We start from the raw sequence: 18,450 nt of genomic DNA, 5'->3' as shown, positions 1-18,450 counted from the left end.
CCTAGTTGGCAAATGGCAACGCCTGAAATCTGAAATCTGAAAGTCTCCCTCTCTCTCCCTCTCTCTCTCTCTCATTCCTCCTCTCCAGGCTGAGAACCTCCTCCTCGACGCCGACTGCAACATCAAGATCGCCGACTTCGGGTTCAGCAACGAGTTCCAGTTTGGCAACAAGTTGGACACGTTCTGCGGGAGCCCCCCTTACGCTGCACCCGAACTCTTCCAGGGGAAGAAGTACGACGGTCCGGAGGTGGACATCTGGAGTCTGGGGGTCATTCTCTACACGCTGGTCAGTGGCTCTCTGCCATTCGATGGTCAGAACCTGAAGGTGAGGGAACGATGCCCACGGAATGTGTGGGGACAATTTGTTGAACCTTTCATCGGCTTAACCTCCCTATCACTCGCGCTCTCTCCATCCCTCCACCACCAGCAACATACGCGTGTGCGCACACTCCCACTCCCCCTCGCTCCCTTCACTAAGGTGAAGGGCACCTTCAAGGTTGACGGGAGAAGATGAGATGAATCAAGATGTAGCATAAACATAGAAACATAGAAGATAGGAGCAGGAGTAGGCCATTCGGCCCTTCAAGCCTGCTCCACCATTCAACGAGATCATGGCTGATCATCCAAACCCTAGCACCCGGTCCCTACACCGACAGCCATCCCACCCAAGCCCTATCCCCGTAACCCCACGTATTTAATCCCCCCCTAACACTAAGGGTCAATTTTTTTATCATGGCCAATCGACCTAACCCGTACATCTTTGGACTGTGGGAGGAAACCGGAGCACCCCCGGAGGAAACCCACGCAAACACGGGGAGAATGTGCAAACTCCACACAGACAGTCGCCCGAGGCCGGATTTGAACCCGGGTCCCTGGCGCTGTGAGGCAACAGTGCTAACCACTATGCCACCGTGCTGCCCTGAGGGAGGCGAGTAACAGGGTCGCCAGCCCTCCGGGGGATTGCCCTGGAGTCTCCAGGGATTGAAGACTAATCCTCCGGACACTGCAGGGAGCAAAATCAGAGGGTCGTTACAAATATTGTGCATTGAAACAACTTTATTAGTTACAGATTAGAGATGGGGGGGGTGGGGGGGTGAAAACGGCCGTTTGACCGGGCGGGGCAGTTGGAGGCGAAAGGTCATGTGATGACACCTCCAGAAATACGTCGAACCAGAGTTGGCAACCCTCGCGGAGTTCCACGGTTTTGAGATCTTGGGAAAGACTGCACCGTCTCCTATAACTCATCGAGTCTCGATGTCCACACGGGGAGGGTGGAAGGTCCTACCTGCGGGCGTTGCACAGCTACTGCCCCTTGGCCCAGCTGATGCCCCTTGGCCCAGCTACTGCCCCCTTGGCCCAGCTACTGCCCCCTTGGCCCAGCTACTGCCCCCTTGGCCCAGCTACTGCCCCCTTGGCCCAGCTACTGCCCCTTGGCCAATGTGCAGTGGAGACCACCCTCAACTCATTGGGAGGTTGGGTTTGATTTTCCTCCCATTCAGACCGCCCAACTGAGTCCGAGAAGTTTGTCCCCTAGCAGACAGAAGCGCGAGTAAGACCGTCTGATTAAGAGTCGGACTGAAAGTTAAGCTTCTTTAGAAGTGGCGGGTTCCTCAAGTTTTAAACAGTTATTTTTTGTTTCATCTCCTATTCCTTCGACTGGCCTTTCCCGTTCCAGTGAGGAGGTCTCAGTGGAACGTTCTGCCTGACCCTTTCTCCTGGAGCACTGGCATGTTCTAGGGTTCCAGACCTACAACTACTTGCCCACTAGCTTGCCCAAGTGCCCCATTCGTCAAGTGTGAGCCTGGTCAGTGCATGTTGGCGTGATGTTAGACCATGGGGGTGGTATCGTAACCGGCCCACCCTGTCCTAACTCCACTCCCACACTTGCGCAATCCCCAGCACAGGTCACTGGGTGGTCACCGGGCTTGGCTGAATTCATTTTTTTCTCCCTGCGTCCTTCAGAGGGTAACAGTAGCACAGTGGTTATGTTACTGGACCAGTAATCCAGTGGCCTGGACTAATGAGTTCAAATCCCATGCTGGGGAATTTAAATTCAGTTAATTAAATAAAAATCTGGAATTAAAAAAAACTAGCATCAGTAATGGTGACCATGGTTGTCATAAAATCCCATCTTGTTTACTGAAGGAAATCTACTGCCCTGACCCGGTCTGGCCGAAATGTGACTCCAGGCCCACAGCAGCCTGGTTGACTCTTAGCTGCCCCTCTGAAATGGCCCAGCAGTTATACCAAACCGCAAGGAAAAACTTCGCCACACGGACTGCAGCGGTTCAAGAAGGCGGCTCACCACCACCATCTTCTCGAGGGCGATTAGGAATGGGCAATAAATGCCGGCCTTGCCGGCGACGCCCACATCCCACGAGTTTAACAAAAAAAGCGCTGCAGCCAATTGTACCGTCCCAAACGCCAGGCCCACGCTAGCGTTAACTATCTCTCGGTTTTTTCGGGCCTGCCGAGGGGAACGGGCAACTTTCTTTGACCGCTGCTTGTCTGATTTTGCTTTCCGCATGTGGGAGAGATCCCACAGCCTGGAGACACCCACGGCTCGGTTTGGGAACTGAGTAAAAGCGGCGAGATCGAACTGAGTGCACTTTCTTGCACCCCCTCCCCCGGGACGCTGACCATTAGTGCTGTGGGACCCCATGCGTGATATAGTGCCGCCCAATGTGGACGCGGTCTGTCCGCCGTGATCGGTCTAGTCAAGTAAAGGAGGAAAATAATCGTTCACCAAAATTGGACTGTCGTTACTAAATTAAATTTGGAATGAAATTGTGTATGAAGACCAAAATTGAACTTTGAGGCCGAGAAGAGACTAAAATTAGAATTAAAATGGTTTCTGGGACTGAACCAACATTGATGTTAGAAACATAGAAGATAGGAGTAGGAGTAGGCCATTCGGCCCCTCGAGCCTGCTCCGCCATTCAATGCGATCATGGCTGATCATCCAAATTCAGTACCATGTCCCTGCTTTCTCCCCATATCCCTTGATCCCTTTAGCCTTAAGAAATATATCTAACTCCTTCTTGAATATATTTAATGAATTGGCCTCCACTGCCTTGTGTGGTAGAGAATTCCACAGGTTCACCACTCTCTGGGTGAAGAAATTCCTCCTCATCTCAGTCCTAAATGGCTTATCCTTTATCTTTAGACTGTGACCCCTGGTTCTCGATTCCCCTGCCATCGGGAACATCCTTCCTGCATCTAGTCTGACTAGTCCTGTTAGAATTTTATAAGTTTCAATGAGATCCCCTCTCATTCTTCTTGTTGGCCTTGGAGTGGGTGCAGAGCAGATTCACCAGCGTGATACCGGGGCTAAAAGGGTTTAATAGACTAGGCTTGTAGTCCCTCGAGTATAGGAGCTTACTGGGTGATCTAATTGAGGTGTTTAAGATGATTAAATGATTTAATATTGTAGATCGAGAGAAGCTATTTCTTTGTCCAGAACAAGGGGACATCAGCTTAAAATTCGAGCCAGGGCATTCAGGGTGATGTCAGGAAGCACTTCTTCACACAAAAGGCAGTGGAAATCTGGAACTCTCTCCCCCCAAAAAAAGCTGTCCAAAATGCTGGGTGGGGTCATTTGAAAATTTCACAACTGGGATCGATAGATTTTTGTTGGGTAAGGGTGTTGAGGGTTACGGAACCAAGGCGGTTAGATGGAGTTAGGATACAGATCAGCCATGATCTAATTGAAGGGCGTAACAGGCTCGAGGGGCTGAATGGCCTCCTACGTTCCTACATTCCTATGACCGACCGGTAGCTTCAACATTCGGAGTTGTGTGAGAAGGGAAACGACCGTCGTGGAAATATTTGAAACACTAATTCTGAGGGTAAAAACAATCTTGAAGACCGGAACAAAAATATGGAAAGCAAAACGCGAAACTTCTGACTTAAATTTTTCCAGAACTAAATCTAGAAATCTGACCAAATCTTGGGAGCAAAAGACTCGACTAATAATTACCAGCACTAAAATAAGCGGTACATAATACCCACTTAATCATGGGCTGGCTTCAAGGAGCCGTATAAAATTCTGACAGGGCTAGACAGACTAGATGCAGGGAGGATGTTTCCCCTGGCTGGGGTGGTCTAGAACGAGGGGTCACAGTCTCAGGATATAGGGTAGGACATTTAGGGACTGAGATGAGGAGAAATGTCTTCACTCAGAGGGTGGTGAACCTGTGGAATTCTCTACCACAGAAGGCTGCGGAGGCCAAGTCACTGAATATATTTAAGAAGGAGATAGATAGATTTCTAGACACAAAAGGCATCAAGGGGTATGGGGAGAGAGCAGGAATATGGTATTGGGATAGAGGATCAGCCATGATCATATTGAATAGCGGAGCAGGTTCGAAGGGCCGAATGGCCGACTCCTGCTCCTATTTTTCTATGTACTATTGTATGAATCATGAATGTCAGAACAGCACCCCAGTTGTGTGAATCTTGTCAAACTCATGGACTGGATCCAGAATCCAAACCTTATGAACTGAGCCAATCGTGGTCCCTGTAAAATCAAATATCTGCAGATCACAACAATGATGACTTGCATTTCTATAGCGCCTTTCACATACTCAGGACATCCCAAAGCCCTTTACAGCCAATGAAGTACTTTTTGAAGTGTAGTCACTGTTGTAATGTAGGAAACCCGGCATCAAGGGGTATGGGGAGAGAGCAGGAATATGGTATTGAGATAGAGGATCAGCCGTGATTATATTGAATGGCGGAGCAGGCTCGAAGGGCCGAATGGCCGACTCCTGCTCCGATTTTTCTATGTTGACTGGTTGAAGACTGCTTTCAGCCCGCTCACTAATCTGCGCTCCTTTTGTGTGAAGCACCTTGGCTTGAGCTGGTAAGCACGGTGACACGAATCGGTCATTCATGAAAGAAAGACTAATGAAATAATACTGAGCGGCCTGCGGGTGGCGCTGTCCAGGGAGAGTATAAATACTCGGGCACGGGCCCAGCTTGCGCAGGACATTCTTAACAGGAACTAGTGAAGGACACAACTAGACCTCCATGTTGTAAAACAGTTGATTAAAGCTTTGTTTAACGCTTAGACCAAGTGCTTAGTAGTTTTCTTACATCACGCGGCTTGTTCCTGTTGACGGCGAGGGTTTAACGCCTCTGCTTTTTGCCCGCAGGAGCTGAGGGAACGAGTGCTAAGGGGGAAGTACCGCGTCCCCTTTTACATGTCCACCGACTGCGAGAACATCCTCAAGCGCTTTCTCGTGCTCAACCCAGCCAAACGGGGCACGCTGGAGGTAAGCTGGGCATTAACGTTGGGCGCGTTGAATCTGAGGACCTCCTTGTGGAACTCAATCTCTCCGTGATTTACAGCATTGGAGCACTGTTGATTAGGGAAGGAAAGAAAAAGAAAGACTTGCATTTCTATAGCGCCTTTCACGACCACCGGACGTCTCAAAGTGCTTTACAGCCAATGAAGTACTTTTGAAGTGTAGTCGCTGTTGTAATGTAGGAAACGCGGCAGCCAATTTGCGCACAGCAAGCTCCCACAATCAGCAGTGTGATAATGACCAGATAATCTGTATTAGTGATGTTGGTTGAGGGATAAATATTGGCCCCTGGACACCGGGGAGAACTCCCCTGATCTTCTTCGAAATAGTGGCCGTGGGATCTTTTACCTCCACCTGAGAGGGCAGACGGGGCCTCGGTTTAACGTCTCATCCGAAAGACGGCACCTTCGACAGTGCAGCACTCCCTCAGCACTGCGCTGGGAGTGTCGGCCTGGATTTTTGTGCTCAAGTCTCTGGAGAGGGACTCGAACCCACAACCTTCTGACTCCGAGGCGAGAGAGGGTGCTGCCCACTGAGCCACGGCTGACACATGGTAAGGCCCCCCCTGCCCCCCGCAGAGGTTTACTCCCCGCCCTCCACTCCCCAATAAGGGCCTGTTGGAGGACATAGACATTGGTAGGGAAGGGGAGGTGAGATGGTAAATGGTAGTATATCAGAATTGGTACTTAGCCCAGATCATCAGCTCTCTGCAGTTTTATATCAAAGGATATGCATTTGGCATGGGTCTTTTTCCTCTTTGATGTGCAAAGTACTGTGAGCAGTTCTGGTCTCCATATTATTCAAAAGGATATAGAGGCACTGGAGACAGTGCAAAAAATTGTAGAATGATACCAGAACTGAGAGGTTGTACCCATCAGGAAAGACTGAACAGGCTGGGGCTCTGTTCTCTAGAAAAGGGAAGGCCGAGGGGTGACCTAATAGAGGCCTTTACGATTATGAAAGGGTTTCAATAGGGTAGACGTAGAGAAGATGTTTCCACTTGTGGGGGAGACCAGAACTAGGGGCCTTAAATATAAGATAGTCACTAATAAATCCAATAGGGAATTCAGGAGAAACTTCTTTACCCAGAGAGTGGTGAGAATGTGGAACTCGCTACCACAGGGAGTGGTTGAGGCGAATAGTATAGATGCATTTAAGGGGCAGCTGGATAAACACATGAGGGAGAAAGGAATAGAAGGATATGCTGATAGGGTGAGATGATGAGGGGTGGGAGGAGGCTCCTATGGAGCATAAACCCTATATATAATGTGTGTGTGTGTAAATATGGATTTGCTATGAGATGTGACATCCTCCTATTGGACAGGAGCCATTTTGATTTCCACCCCAACAGAGACCCACCATTCGAGTCCCTTCCTTCCAAACCCGGCCCCAGTGACCAGGCTGATGGGAAAGAGCACCAGTTACATTTTAGTTGGGGGCAGGTCACCGCTTTGGACGCCCTGCTGGGAGCTGACTGAGTGTCAGTTGACCCTGGGCTTGGGAAAGGTCAGCTGACCGTGCGCGGCCTACCCAGAGAAATGGCGATTTCATCCACATCAAACAGCACGGGAGCCACTAGGGAAGCGGTGTTCTGCTCTGTTATTTGCCATCTAGGTTTATTTATACCCTGTGATCGCTGACCTACATTGGCTCCTGGTCTGGCAACACCTCGAATTAAAAATTCTCATCCTTGTTTTCAAATCCCTCCGTGGCCCTCGCCCCCCTCCCTATCTCTCTAACCTCCTCCAGCCCCACAACCCTCCGAGATCTCCGCGCTCCTCCAATTCTGGCCTCTTTTTTCAAATTCATTTTATGGGATCAGGGCGTCGCTGGCAAGGCCGGCATTTATTGCCCATCCCTAGTTGCTCCTTGAGAAGGTGGTGGTGAGCCGCCTTCTTGAACCGCTGCAGTCCGTGTGGTGAAGGTGCTCCCACAGTGCTGTTAGGGAGGGAGTTCCAGGATTTTGACCCAGCGACGATGAAGGATCGGCCGATATACTTCCAAGTCAGGATGGTGTGTGACTTGGAGGGGAACTTGGAGGTGGTGGTGTTCCCATGCGCCTGCTGCCCTTGTCCTTCTAGGTGGAAGAGGTCGCAGGTTTGGGAGATGCTGCCGAAGAAGCCTTGGCGAGTTGCTGCAGTGCATCTTGTAGATGGTACACACTGCAGCCACGGTGCGCCGGTGGTGGAGGGAGTGAATGTTTAAGGTGGTGGATGGGGTGCCAATCAAGCGGGCTGCTTTGTCCTGGATGGTGTCGAGCTTCTTGAGTGTTGTTGGAGCTGCACTCATCCAGGCAAGTGGAGAGTATTCCATCACACTCCTGACTTGTGCCTTGTAGATGGTGGAAAGGCTTTGGGGAGTCAGGAGATGAGACACTCACCGCAGAATACCCAGCCTCTGACCTGCCCTTGTTGCCACAGTATTTATGTGGCTGGTCCAGTTAAGTTTCTGGTTAATTGTGACCCCCAGGATGTTGATGGTGGGAGATTCGGCGATGGTAATGCCGTTGAATGTCATGGGGAGGTGGTTAGACTCTCGCTTGTTGGAGATAGTCATTGCCTGGCACTTGTGTGGTGTGAATATTACCTGTCACTTATTAGCCCAAGCCTGAACGTCGTCCAGGTCTTGTTGCATGCGGGCATGGACGGCTTCATTATCTGAGGAGTTGTGAATGGTGCTGAACACACTTGCGCATCCCCGATTTCCTTCGCTCCACCATTGGTGGCCGTGCCTTCAGCCACCTGGGCCCTAAGCTCTGGAATTCCCTCCCTAAACCTCTCCGCCTCTCCATTAAGTCGTTCCTTAAAACCTACCTCTTTGACCAAGCTTTTGGTCACCTGCCCTAATATCTCCTCCTGAGGCTGGGTGTCAGAGTTTGTCTGATAATCGCTCCTGTGAAGCGCCTTGGGACGTTTTACTATGTTAAAGGCGCTATATAAATGCCAGTTGTTTAGCAATTTTGCCAGATGGTCTGTTCAGAAACCAGATGGCTGACCATCGGTCAGCTAGAGCATCGTGGGTAGACGTCAATGGTCCAACACTAACTCACCAATCCCTCCCCATCTCTCCAGCAAATCATGAAGGACAAGTGGATAAACATCGGCTGTGATGGTGATGAGCTCCGACCATACATGGAGCCCGAGCAGGACCTGGGAGACAACAAACGCATAGGTGAGGAAGGAAACTCATTCAGCGCTGAACATCTCTCCTAGTATTCAAAGCTGCCTTGTTTAAGCTCCTCGGTTCAGTGATTATTTAAGACAAGTGTGTTGGCGATCGAGGCCTCCGTTTCTCTATAGAAGGCAAGGAGGAAGGGCTGCCTTCAAGAGGTTGAGTTGGTACATGTCCCATCCATAGGAACAGGAGGGGGCCACTCAGCCCCTCGAGCCTGTTCCGCCATTCAATGAGATCATGGCTGATCTGCGACCTAACTCCATCTATCAAAACGTTATCAATCTTAGTTCTGAAAGTTTAATTGACCCCCAACCTCAACAGCTTTTTGGGGAGAGAGGTCCAGATTTCCACTACCCTTAGTGTGAAGAAGTGCTTCCTGACATCACCCTTGAACGGCCTGGCTCTAATTTTAAGGTGATGCCCCCCTCCCGCAACCATTAAGAATTAAGATGGGCAGAATGACCTGCCGTAACCATAATTACCTTATGATGCCTACGGCACCTTGCTCGTGACTCCTTCTCATGTTGACTAAGCTCCATTCACTTGTTGGGTGCCCTTGTACAGCGTCCACTCTGGCCTCCACTTGCATACATAAGAGTATTCAAAATTGATGGACAGGAATAGACAAGTTGGCCCATCAAGCCAGCCCCTCACCTCATGATGGCTGGGCCATCGAGCCTAAACACTCCCTCCCTCCCCTGCCATGCCGCCCTGTGTCTTGTCAGAAATTTCTGTTTCTTTTGTATCTTCTTCTGCCCCAACCACTGAAAAAGGAAAGGAAAGGTGATGAGTAAATGCAGAGTGCCGCTTTAAATGAGCACACAAGCACCGGACGAGGGGACACTAGTACAAGCTGTCTGAACAAGCTGGGGCTCTTTTCTCCAGGAAAGTGAAGGCCGAGAGGATGACCTGATAAAGGTCTTTAAGATTATGAAGGGGTTCACTAGGGTAGACGTAGAGAAGATGTTTCTGCTTGTGAGGTAGTCCAAAACTAGGGGCCCTAATAAGATAGTCAGTAATAAATCCGATTGGGAATTCAGGAGAAACTTCTTTACCCAGAGAGTGGTGAGAATGTGGAACTCGCTACCACAGGGAGTGGTTGAAGCGAATAGTGTAGATGCATTTAAGGGGAAGCTAGATAAACACTTAGGGAGAAAGGAATAGAAGGATATGTTGATGGGGTGAGATGAGGAGGGGTGGGAGGAGGCCGGTGTGGAGCAGAAACACCGGCACGGACCAGTTGGGCCGAATGGCCTGTTTCTGCGCTGTAAATTCTATATAAGCTTCGGACCAATGTCAGGGAGAACCATCTTCACATAGATGTTGCGATGGAGGTAATGTAGATTCCCATGGGAGAATGAACAGCGTGGGCCTAATGAACTCGTTCTCATCTCCACTTTATCTTTGTGAAAGAAAGGCAGGCCGTGTGGAAGCAACAGTGAGGTGGAACTCTCGCAGTAGGGCAGTTGCCAACCCCTCCAGGATTGCCCTGGAGTCTATACTTACATTGGAGGCAGTTCAGAGACGATTCACTTGGTTAATTCCAGAGATGAGGGGGGGTTGACTTATGAAGAAAGGTTGAGCAGGCTGGGCCTATACTCATTGGAATTTAGAAGAATGAGAGGTGATCTTATTGAAACATATAAGATACTGAGGGGGTTCGACAGGGTAGCTGCAGAGAGGATGTTTCCCCTCATGGGGAAATCTAGAACTCGGGGGCATAGTTTCAGAATAAAGGGGCGCCCTTTTAGAACTGAGATGAGGAGGAATTTCTTCTCTCAGAGGGTCGTAAATCTGTGGAATTCTCTGCCCCAGAGAGCCGTGAAGGCTGGGTCATTAAATACATTTAAGGTGGAGACAGACAGATTTTTGCAAGATAAGGGAGTGAAGGGTTATGGGGAGTGGGCAGGGAAGTGGCTTTGAGCCCAAGATCAGACCATGATCTTATTGAATGGCGGAGCAGGCTCGAGGGGCCAAGTGGCCTATTCCTGCTCCTATTTCTTATGTTCTTATGTTCCAGGAATTGAAGATCGATCTCCTGGACATGGCGGCCAGCAAAACTGATTTAAGAAGCCACTCGACGCGTTGGCGGTTTGGGGGACTGGTGGGCGGAGGGGCGGGGGTCTCGCTGGGTGAATAAGGCGCGCTGGTCCCAGCAGAGCTGTGAAGGCCTTGTGCAGGCACTGTGCTTGTCTAACTCTGCGTTTCTTTGATAGAAGTGATGGTCGGAATGGGCTACACGCGAGAAGAAATTAAAGAAGCTCTAACCAAGCACAAGTATAACGAAGTAACTGGCACCTACCTCCTCCTGGGCAGGAACAAAAGTGAGGTAAAGGCCCAGGCATTCAGAAGATCAATTTGCGTTGAGCGTGCGGGCGGATCAACGGGTTGCCCTGGCGATCTCCCGCCACTGGCACCTGGGTGTGATTCCAACCTTAAACTGAGTGCATGAAAGGCTAATACGATAGCAAAATACTGCGGACGCGGGAAATCCGAAATAACAACAGAAAACGCTGGAAAAACTCAGCAGGCCCGGCAGCATCCGTGGAGAGAGAAACAGAGCCAACGTTTCAGGTTGAAACCCTTCGTCAGGACTGAGGGAAAAAAAAAGCAGGAAATGAAACAGATTAAGAAGCAAGTTTGGGGGCTGGGAAATGGGGGAGGGGATGAAAGAACAAAGGGGAAGGTCAGTGAGAGGTGAGGAGACATTAAGAGATATTCAAGGTGAGACGAGATGGTAATAGGACAGGTAAAGAGACAAAGGATGGCTCTAGATGAAGTGTGAAATGCGCTGGCAGAGTGAGAGACAGCTGCCGTGTGGGAGAGAGAAAAAAAAAAGGAAAAGGCACAAACCAAAAGTGTGGATAAAAAATGAAAATATAATGGGGGCCGAGGTTATGATCTGAAATTGTTGAACTCGATGTTGAGTCCGGAAGGCTGTAAAGTGCCTAATCGGAAGATGAGGTGCTGTTCCTAGAGCTTACGTTGAGCTTCCGTGGAACAATGCAAGAGTCCGAGGACGGTGAAGTCTGAGTGGGAATGGGGCGGTGAATTAAAGTGACAGGCGACCCAGAAGCTCGGGGTCCCCCTTACAGACTGAACGGAGGTGTTCCGCAAAGCGGTCACCCAATCTGCGTTTGGTCTCCCCCAATGTAGAGGAGACCACATGGTGAGCAGCGAATACAGTAATACAGGAAACTTTTGATTAACCGGCCCCTAAATAACCGGAAATGTCGGTTAACCGGCAAAATTCAGGAGTAGGTTCAGGTAACTTTTGTTACTTGCCTTCCTCCATTTGTTGCTGTGCAAGGGTGTAGCTGCAGTTGTTGCTAAGCTACAGAGACGCTTGCAACTTGTGCCGATTGTTCTGAAGCACAGGGTTGGTTGCTTTATACGGAGCTCTCAGCTCCGTATCTTTTACTATAGCGTTCAGTTATCTGGAATTTTTGATGAACCGGCACCACGTCGGTCCCGTCCGTGCCGGATAAAAGAAAGTTTCCTGTAACTAGAATGAAAGGCTAAGCTGTTCCGTAAGGATCCTGAATGACCCGAATATGGGACAAGTCCCCAAGCCCAGGTTCCAGTGGGTCCAAGGCCTGGGCAGGAAGCGACATATTTTGGCACCGGTTGACCTTAAATTGGCAACAAGGAAGGTGGGTGCGCGAAATGGAATTGCAAAGGCACAGTCGGGGTTTTTTTTTGGTTTTGCGGTGACTGAGGCTGCGTTGTTTGGGCAGAACAAAAGAGAGTGGCCCTCTACATCGAACCCGTTGTTGTTTATACAGGAAACTTTTTTTTATCCGGCACGGACGGGACCGACGTGGTGCCGGTTCATCAAAAATTCCGGATAACCGAACGCTATAGTAAAAGATACGGAGCTGAGAGCTCCGTATAAAGCAACAAACCCTGTTGCTTAGCAACAGCTTCAGAACAATGGGCACAAGTTGCAAGCGTCTCTGTAGCTTAGCAACAGCTGCAGCCACACCCTTGCACAGCAACAAATGGAGTAAAAAATGTAATAAAAGTTACCTGAACCTACTCCTGAATTTTGCCGGTTAACCGACATTTCCGGTTATTTAGGTGCCGCTAAATCGAAAGTTTCCTGTACTTGAAATAACAACCGAAAATGCTGGAAACCTGCTCAGCCGGTCAGGCAGCATCCGCGGAGAGAGAAACCGAGTCAACGTTTCGGGTCGAGGACCCTCCGTCAGAACTGGAAAAGGTTCGAGAAGAGAGATTTTTAAGCAAGTGTGGGGGCAGGGAGAGGGAGGAGGAGAGGAAAGTACAAAAAGGGAAGGTCTGTGATAGGATGGAAGACAGGAGAGATTAAGAGACAAAGGGGATGATGGTGCGAGGCAAAAGGAGATGGTAATGGGACAAGTTAAGAAACAAAAGATGGCTCTAGACGAGGTGTGAATGGCGATGGCAGAATGAAAGACAGCCGCCATGTGAGAAAAGGGGAAAAAAAATATAGGGGCCGAGGTTATTGTCTGAAATTGTTGAACTCTATGTCGAGTCCTGAAGACTGTCAAGTGCCTAATCGAAAGATGAGGTGCTGTTCCTCGAGCTTCGTTGGAACAGTGCAAGAGGCCGAGGCCAGTGAGGTCTGAGTGGGAGTGGAGCGGAGAATTAAAGTGACAGGCGACCGGAAGCTCGGGGTCCCCCTTACGGACTGAACCGAGGTGTTCCGCAAAGCGGACCTGGTATGGGCTTGGTACCGAGTCCGTGCGCGGAATGTTTCATTGCATCTCGCTCTCCTCGATCGAGGGCAAACTTTCGTGAAGAAATAAGAGGTGAAAAACAGGGGGGAACGGCAAAGTAAAAAAATCTAACTTCCCGGGTACAGGTTGGAGCCAAAATGTGTGTCGCGGAGGGAAGGTGAGGGTGCGGAGTTGAGCTGATCCCATCTCCTTTTCCGTAGCGCCATTGGATGCTGCATTCCTCCTTTTGAAACGGAGTTACAGATGGTGTTTAATGGAGACGCCCTTTCACCTGCTGCTCTGATGGAGTTTTCACCGCCCACGTGTTAGGAATTGAATCTCCCGTTCTGTGCAAATGTGTCTTGTGATAGAGCTGCCTGACCTGAAGCAGTGAAAAGGGTCTGGAGCCCATGTTTCAGAATGGCGCCTAGTCAGGGGGTGGTGATGGGAGGAATCTGAGACGTTGGCGGCTAGCTGTGATTCCGTGGGTGGCGAGCCTGTTTAATTAGTCTGTGGCTCAGCTCTCCCAACTTGGGCAACAGGCCGCCCAGATGTTAGTAAGGAGAGGACCTTGCAGGGTTAACTGGATTGAGATTCCAGATGCAATGCCTGGGTCGCTGCTGATAGCCCCGTCCGATGACCTTGTTTACAGCTGGGCGGGCATTAAGCGTCAACCACATCATGCGGGGCTGGAGCCTCATGTAGGATGGCGGCTTCGCGTTCTTGTCTGACGTTGCTGAACGAGTTGGGTTTTGACAACAACTGCTCCGGTTATTTTTATTTATTTTTGGTGCCCGCCCTCAACTGACCAGATTTATTGGGAGTTCAAGTTAACAACTCAACCGTGGTGCACTTTGAACTCGCGACCTCTGAGTCGGTCGTCCAGTACCCTAACCCACTTGGCTACTGTACTTTGAGCTAAGGGCGGTTCTCGGTTGTCCCCTTTTAGTTTGCTTCTGGAACTGTTGGCCGAAGGCAACCTGGAAGGAGAGATCTTTTTGAAGCGAGCTCCCGCCCCAGGTGTGACATCGTTAATTGGAAGTGACCAAAATTGGCCGTTCCCATGGACCACGGCTGGACCTCTTGTTTTGACCTCTTGTCATTTTTTTTTTTTTTTGGTTCTTTCCTTCTTTCCAGCTGGATGGCAGCGACTCCCGCTCCGGCAGTAATCTCTCGTTAGCCAAGGTCCGGCCCAGCAACGACCTGAACACCAGTACCACGAGCCAAAGCTCCACGCACAGCAGGAGCCAACGAAGTTCGTCCACCTACCACCGGCAGCGCCGGCACAGCGACTTCAGTGAGTAAAGCACCCGGGTCTCTTGGCGACGCTGTCTGCATCCGTCCGTCTAGGGCTGCGCTGAGGGAGTTCAAGGGGTGGGGGGGTGGGGAAGCTGCGAAGACTCCAACTCCAAAATAAAACGCTTCACTAACTCCTCTAACTCAGTGTCTTACCAACAAGAACATAAGAGACAGGAGCAGGAGTCGGCCATTCGGCCCCTCGAGCCTGCTCCACCAGTCAATAAGATCATGGCTGATCTTCTACCTCATCTCCACTTTCCTGCACTATCCTCATATCCCTTGATTCCCTTAATATTCAAAAATCTATCGATCTCTGTCTTGAATATACTCAACGACGGAGCCTCCACAGCCCTCTGGGGGAGAGAATTCCAAAGATTCACCGCCCTCTGAGTGAAGAAATTTCTCCTTATCTCAGTCCTGAATGGCCGACCCCTTATTCTGAGACTGTGACCCCTGGTTCTAGACTCCCCAGCCAGGGGGAAACATCCTCCCTGCATCTACCCTGTCAAGCCCCGTAAGAATTTAGTATGTTTCAATGAGATCACCTCTCATTCTTCTAAACTCTCGAGAATATAGGCCTAGTCGACTCAATCTCTCCTCATGGGTCAATCCCCCCATCCCAGGAACCAGTCTGGTGAACCTTCGTTGCACTCCCGCTATGGCAAGTATATCCTTCCTTAGGTAAGGAGACCAAAACTGTACATTTTGCAAGTTGCATTTGTATAGTGCCTTTAACTTAGGAAAACGTCCCAATGTCGCTTCGCCCCTGGATCAGAAGGCTGTGGATTCAAGTGCCTCTGCGGATTTGAACGCATAATCTAGGCGAGCAGTCACAGCACAAACCCACCTGCCCATTTTGGCTTAAACTTGGCTGGCCTGGGAGATGGAATCTCTTGAGGTTGGGGCAGAGTAGAAGGATCATTCCTCGTTATGTAAAAAAAAAGAAAATACTTGCATTTCTACAGCGCCTCAGAATGTCCCAAAGCACTTTACAGCCAATGAAGTACTTTTGAAGTGTCGTCACCGTTGTAATGTGGGAAACGCAACAGCCAATTTGCGCACAGCAAGCTCCCACAAACAGCAATGTAATAATGACCAGATCATCTGTTTTTAGTGATGTTGGTTGAGGGATAAATATTGTCCCCAGAACACCAGGGAGAATTCCCCCCTGCTCCTCTTCAAAATAGTTGCTATGGGCTCTTTTCCGTCCACCTGAGAGGGCAGACATCGGATATACGGCACAGAAACAGGCCATTTGGCCCAACCAGTCCATGCCGGCGTTTATGCTCCACTCGAGCCTCCTCCCGTCTTTCCTCATCTAAATCAATCAGCATAACCCTCAATTCCCTTCTCCCTCATATGTTTGTCCAGCCTCCCCTTAAATGCATCTATACTATTTGCTTCAACCACTCCCTGTGGTAGCGAGTTCCACATTCTCACCACTCTCTGGGTAAAGAAGTTTCTCCTGAATTCCCTATTGGATTTCTTGGTGACTATCTTATATTGATGCCCTCTAGTTATGCTCTTCCCCACAAGTGGAAACACTCTCTCTGTATCCACTCTATCAAAAACCTTTCATAATTTTAAAGACCTCTATTAGGTCACCCCTCTGCCTTCTTTTTTCAATAGTAAAGAGACCCAGCCTGTTTATCCTTTCCCGATATGTATACCCTCGCATTTCTGGTATCATCCTTGTAAATCTTCTCTGCACCCTCTCCAGTGCCTCGATATCCTTTTTATAATATGGCGACCAGAACTGTACGCAGTACTCCAAGTGTGGTCTAACCAAGGTTCGATACAGGTTTAGCATAACTTCCCTAATTTTCAATTCTATCCCTCTAGAAATAAACCCTAGTGCTTGGTTTGCTTTTTATGGCCTTGCTAACCTGTGTCGCAACTTTTAGTGATTTGTGTATTTGTACTCCGAGATCCCTTTGTTCCTCTACCTGACCCAGACTCGCACCCTCCAAGTAATGTGACCTCCCTATTCTTCCTACCAAAATGTAATACCTCACATTTATCTGTGTTGAACTTCATTTGCCAATTATTTGCCCATTCTGCAAGTTTATTAATGTCCTCCTGTAACTTGGGGTAAAAATATTGGGGGTGACGTGTAAGGGGCTTGGAATTGTTTTGGGCCATCGGGTCAGAAGCGGGAATGATGGGATTTTTTTTGGACCAGATCCAGGAACGCCAATCCAAATGACCCACCATTTTGGAATCTGTCACATGTGACGGGCATGGGAAGCTCTCGATCTAGCTCTCTTTATTTGCCCATTCTGCAAGTTTATTAATGTCCTCCTGTAACTTGTTGCAGTCCTCCTCAGTTTTGACGATCTTCCCCCCCCCTCCCCCCACCCACCCCACAATTTGGTATCATCCGCAAATTTAGAAAATTGTGTTTTGATTCCAAAGTCGAAGTCTCCTCCGACAGTGCAGCACTCCCTCAACACTGCACTGGGAGTGTCGGCCTGAATTTTGTGCTCAAGCCTCTAGAGCGGGGCTTGAACCTTCTGACTTGGGGGGGGGGGCGGGGGGGAAGGGGTGAGTGCGCTACCCACTGAGCCACGACTGACACCTAACCTGTCCCGTGCCTGACCCTGCGAGCGCCGACATTGTGTGTGTCGCCGTACCTCAGCGGTGACGGAGGAGGAGGAAGGAGGAGTTGGTTGCTATCTGGATGGTTAACGGAGGCGGGGGGTGATTGGTGCGCCGTTGTTTCCCCGCAGGTGGGCCGGCTGCCCTGACCTCTCACCCGAAGCGGAGCCAGACCAGCACGGCTGACAATGACCTGAAGGAGGACCGCATCCCGTCCCGCAAAGTCAGCGGCGGCACGGTCACCGGGAGCAGCGGTGGCAGCAGCAGGGGTGGGGTGCCGCCCTCCAGCCCCATGGTCAGCAGTGCCAACAACCCCAACAAGTCGGAGATCCCGGACCGGAGGAAGGTGTCCGGTCCCACCAACGTAAGCAGCTTCTTAAAACCAGTGTCTTTGGGGGGGGCGCGGGGGTGATAAGCCAGCGTTGCTCGCTAGCCCTGCGCCGAGTGGTGCGAGCCTGACCAACGTCCTCTTGACGACCAACATTCCCAACGCGGAGTGGGTCTGGGACCGCGATTTTCCCCCACACCCCCACCCGGTGAGCTTTTGAATTCGGACATGCCTTTGTGTGAGGGTAGGCATTAGGATCCAAGAGCCCTATTTGAATTAGGGCCTTTCCACTTGCGGCTGCCTAAAGCGACACCACTATACCCGGCCAGAATAGAGATGATTGGGTAATTCCTCCGTCGATCACGCCTGGAGTGACTGCGATTGACTTTTCATACATACAGGAAACTCTTTGGTATCCGGGACCGGCGGGACCGGCGTGTTGCCGGTTGATCAAAAATTACGGATGACGGAGAGGGTTATCTACCGAGGCTATTTTTAACAAAGAAAAGTTTTTAAAAATCAAGAAATGTGCAGTATACAGTAATTGGGTACTCACCTACAGAATGTTGTGTTAAATGGATGGTGGAAGATGCTTGATTAAGTACAAGTATTGCCAGTTGAGGGTAGTGCAATGCAATGACTACCAGCAGCGTGGGAGACACACAGTACCCCTGTAAAATGGCGGATCAGAAGAGACTCCCAGCAGCGCGGGAGAGTCAGACTCCTGTTAGAGGTATTGAGTGTTCTGATTCTGACAGCGCCAAGAAGCCAAGTGATGGGAGTTTGGGGAACTACCCCTCACTGACTAACTCGGCCACCGCGGGAGACTCGGACTCGGCAACATTGCCGGTTATTGAGGGGTTGTTTTCGGAGTGAGAATTTTGTCAGTTAACGGAGAATTCCGGATATTTAGGTGCCGTTTAAATGAGAGTTTCCTGTAATTTGTATTGTGTAACTATCCTCCGCCCACTGCACTTTGCTGGAGAAATAATCCTGCTTTTATCAGGAGAAGTTGCTGTAGTTTCGCTCATGAGTTCTGTTT

At 50.0% G+C, this 18,450-nt stretch overlaps 1 protein-coding gene across 2 annotated transcripts in view; it reads left to right on the top strand.

Annotated features, from left to right (window-relative positions):
- The first annotated feature begins 207 nt into the window (after positions 1 to 207).
- The window catches only part of LOC147096727 (MAP/microtubule affinity-regulating kinase 3-like), a 39,731-nt gene continuing 21,488 nt past the window's right edge, over positions 208 to 18,450 (top strand). For both annotated transcript variants that reach the window (XR_015074539.1, XM_085973335.1), the window contains exons 1-6: positions 208 to 325; positions 5,157 to 5,276; positions 8,381 to 8,480; positions 10,700 to 10,812; positions 14,321 to 14,480; positions 17,212 to 17,444. Coding sequence is in view for 1 of the 2 variants with exons in the window: in XM_085973335.1 (XP_085829461.1) it covers positions 5,205 to 5,276; positions 8,381 to 8,480; positions 10,700 to 10,812; positions 14,321 to 14,480; positions 17,212 to 17,444 (678 nt within the window). In the remaining variant the exon portion in view is untranslated. The remainder of the gene's footprint in view (positions 326 to 5,156; positions 5,277 to 8,380; positions 8,481 to 10,699; positions 10,813 to 14,320; positions 14,481 to 17,211; positions 17,445 to 18,450) is intronic.

Source organism: Somniosus microcephalus, chromosome 34 (genome assembly GCF_052327205.1).
Source record: "Somniosus microcephalus isolate GS21.2 chromosome 34, FLI_Smic_1.0, whole genome shotgun sequence".
NCBI lineage: Eukaryota > Metazoa > Chordata > Chondrichthyes > Squaliformes > Somniosidae > Somniosus > Somniosus microcephalus.
Note: the sequence above shows the minus strand (reverse complement) of the source record. Positions and strands in the feature narration are given on the sequence as shown.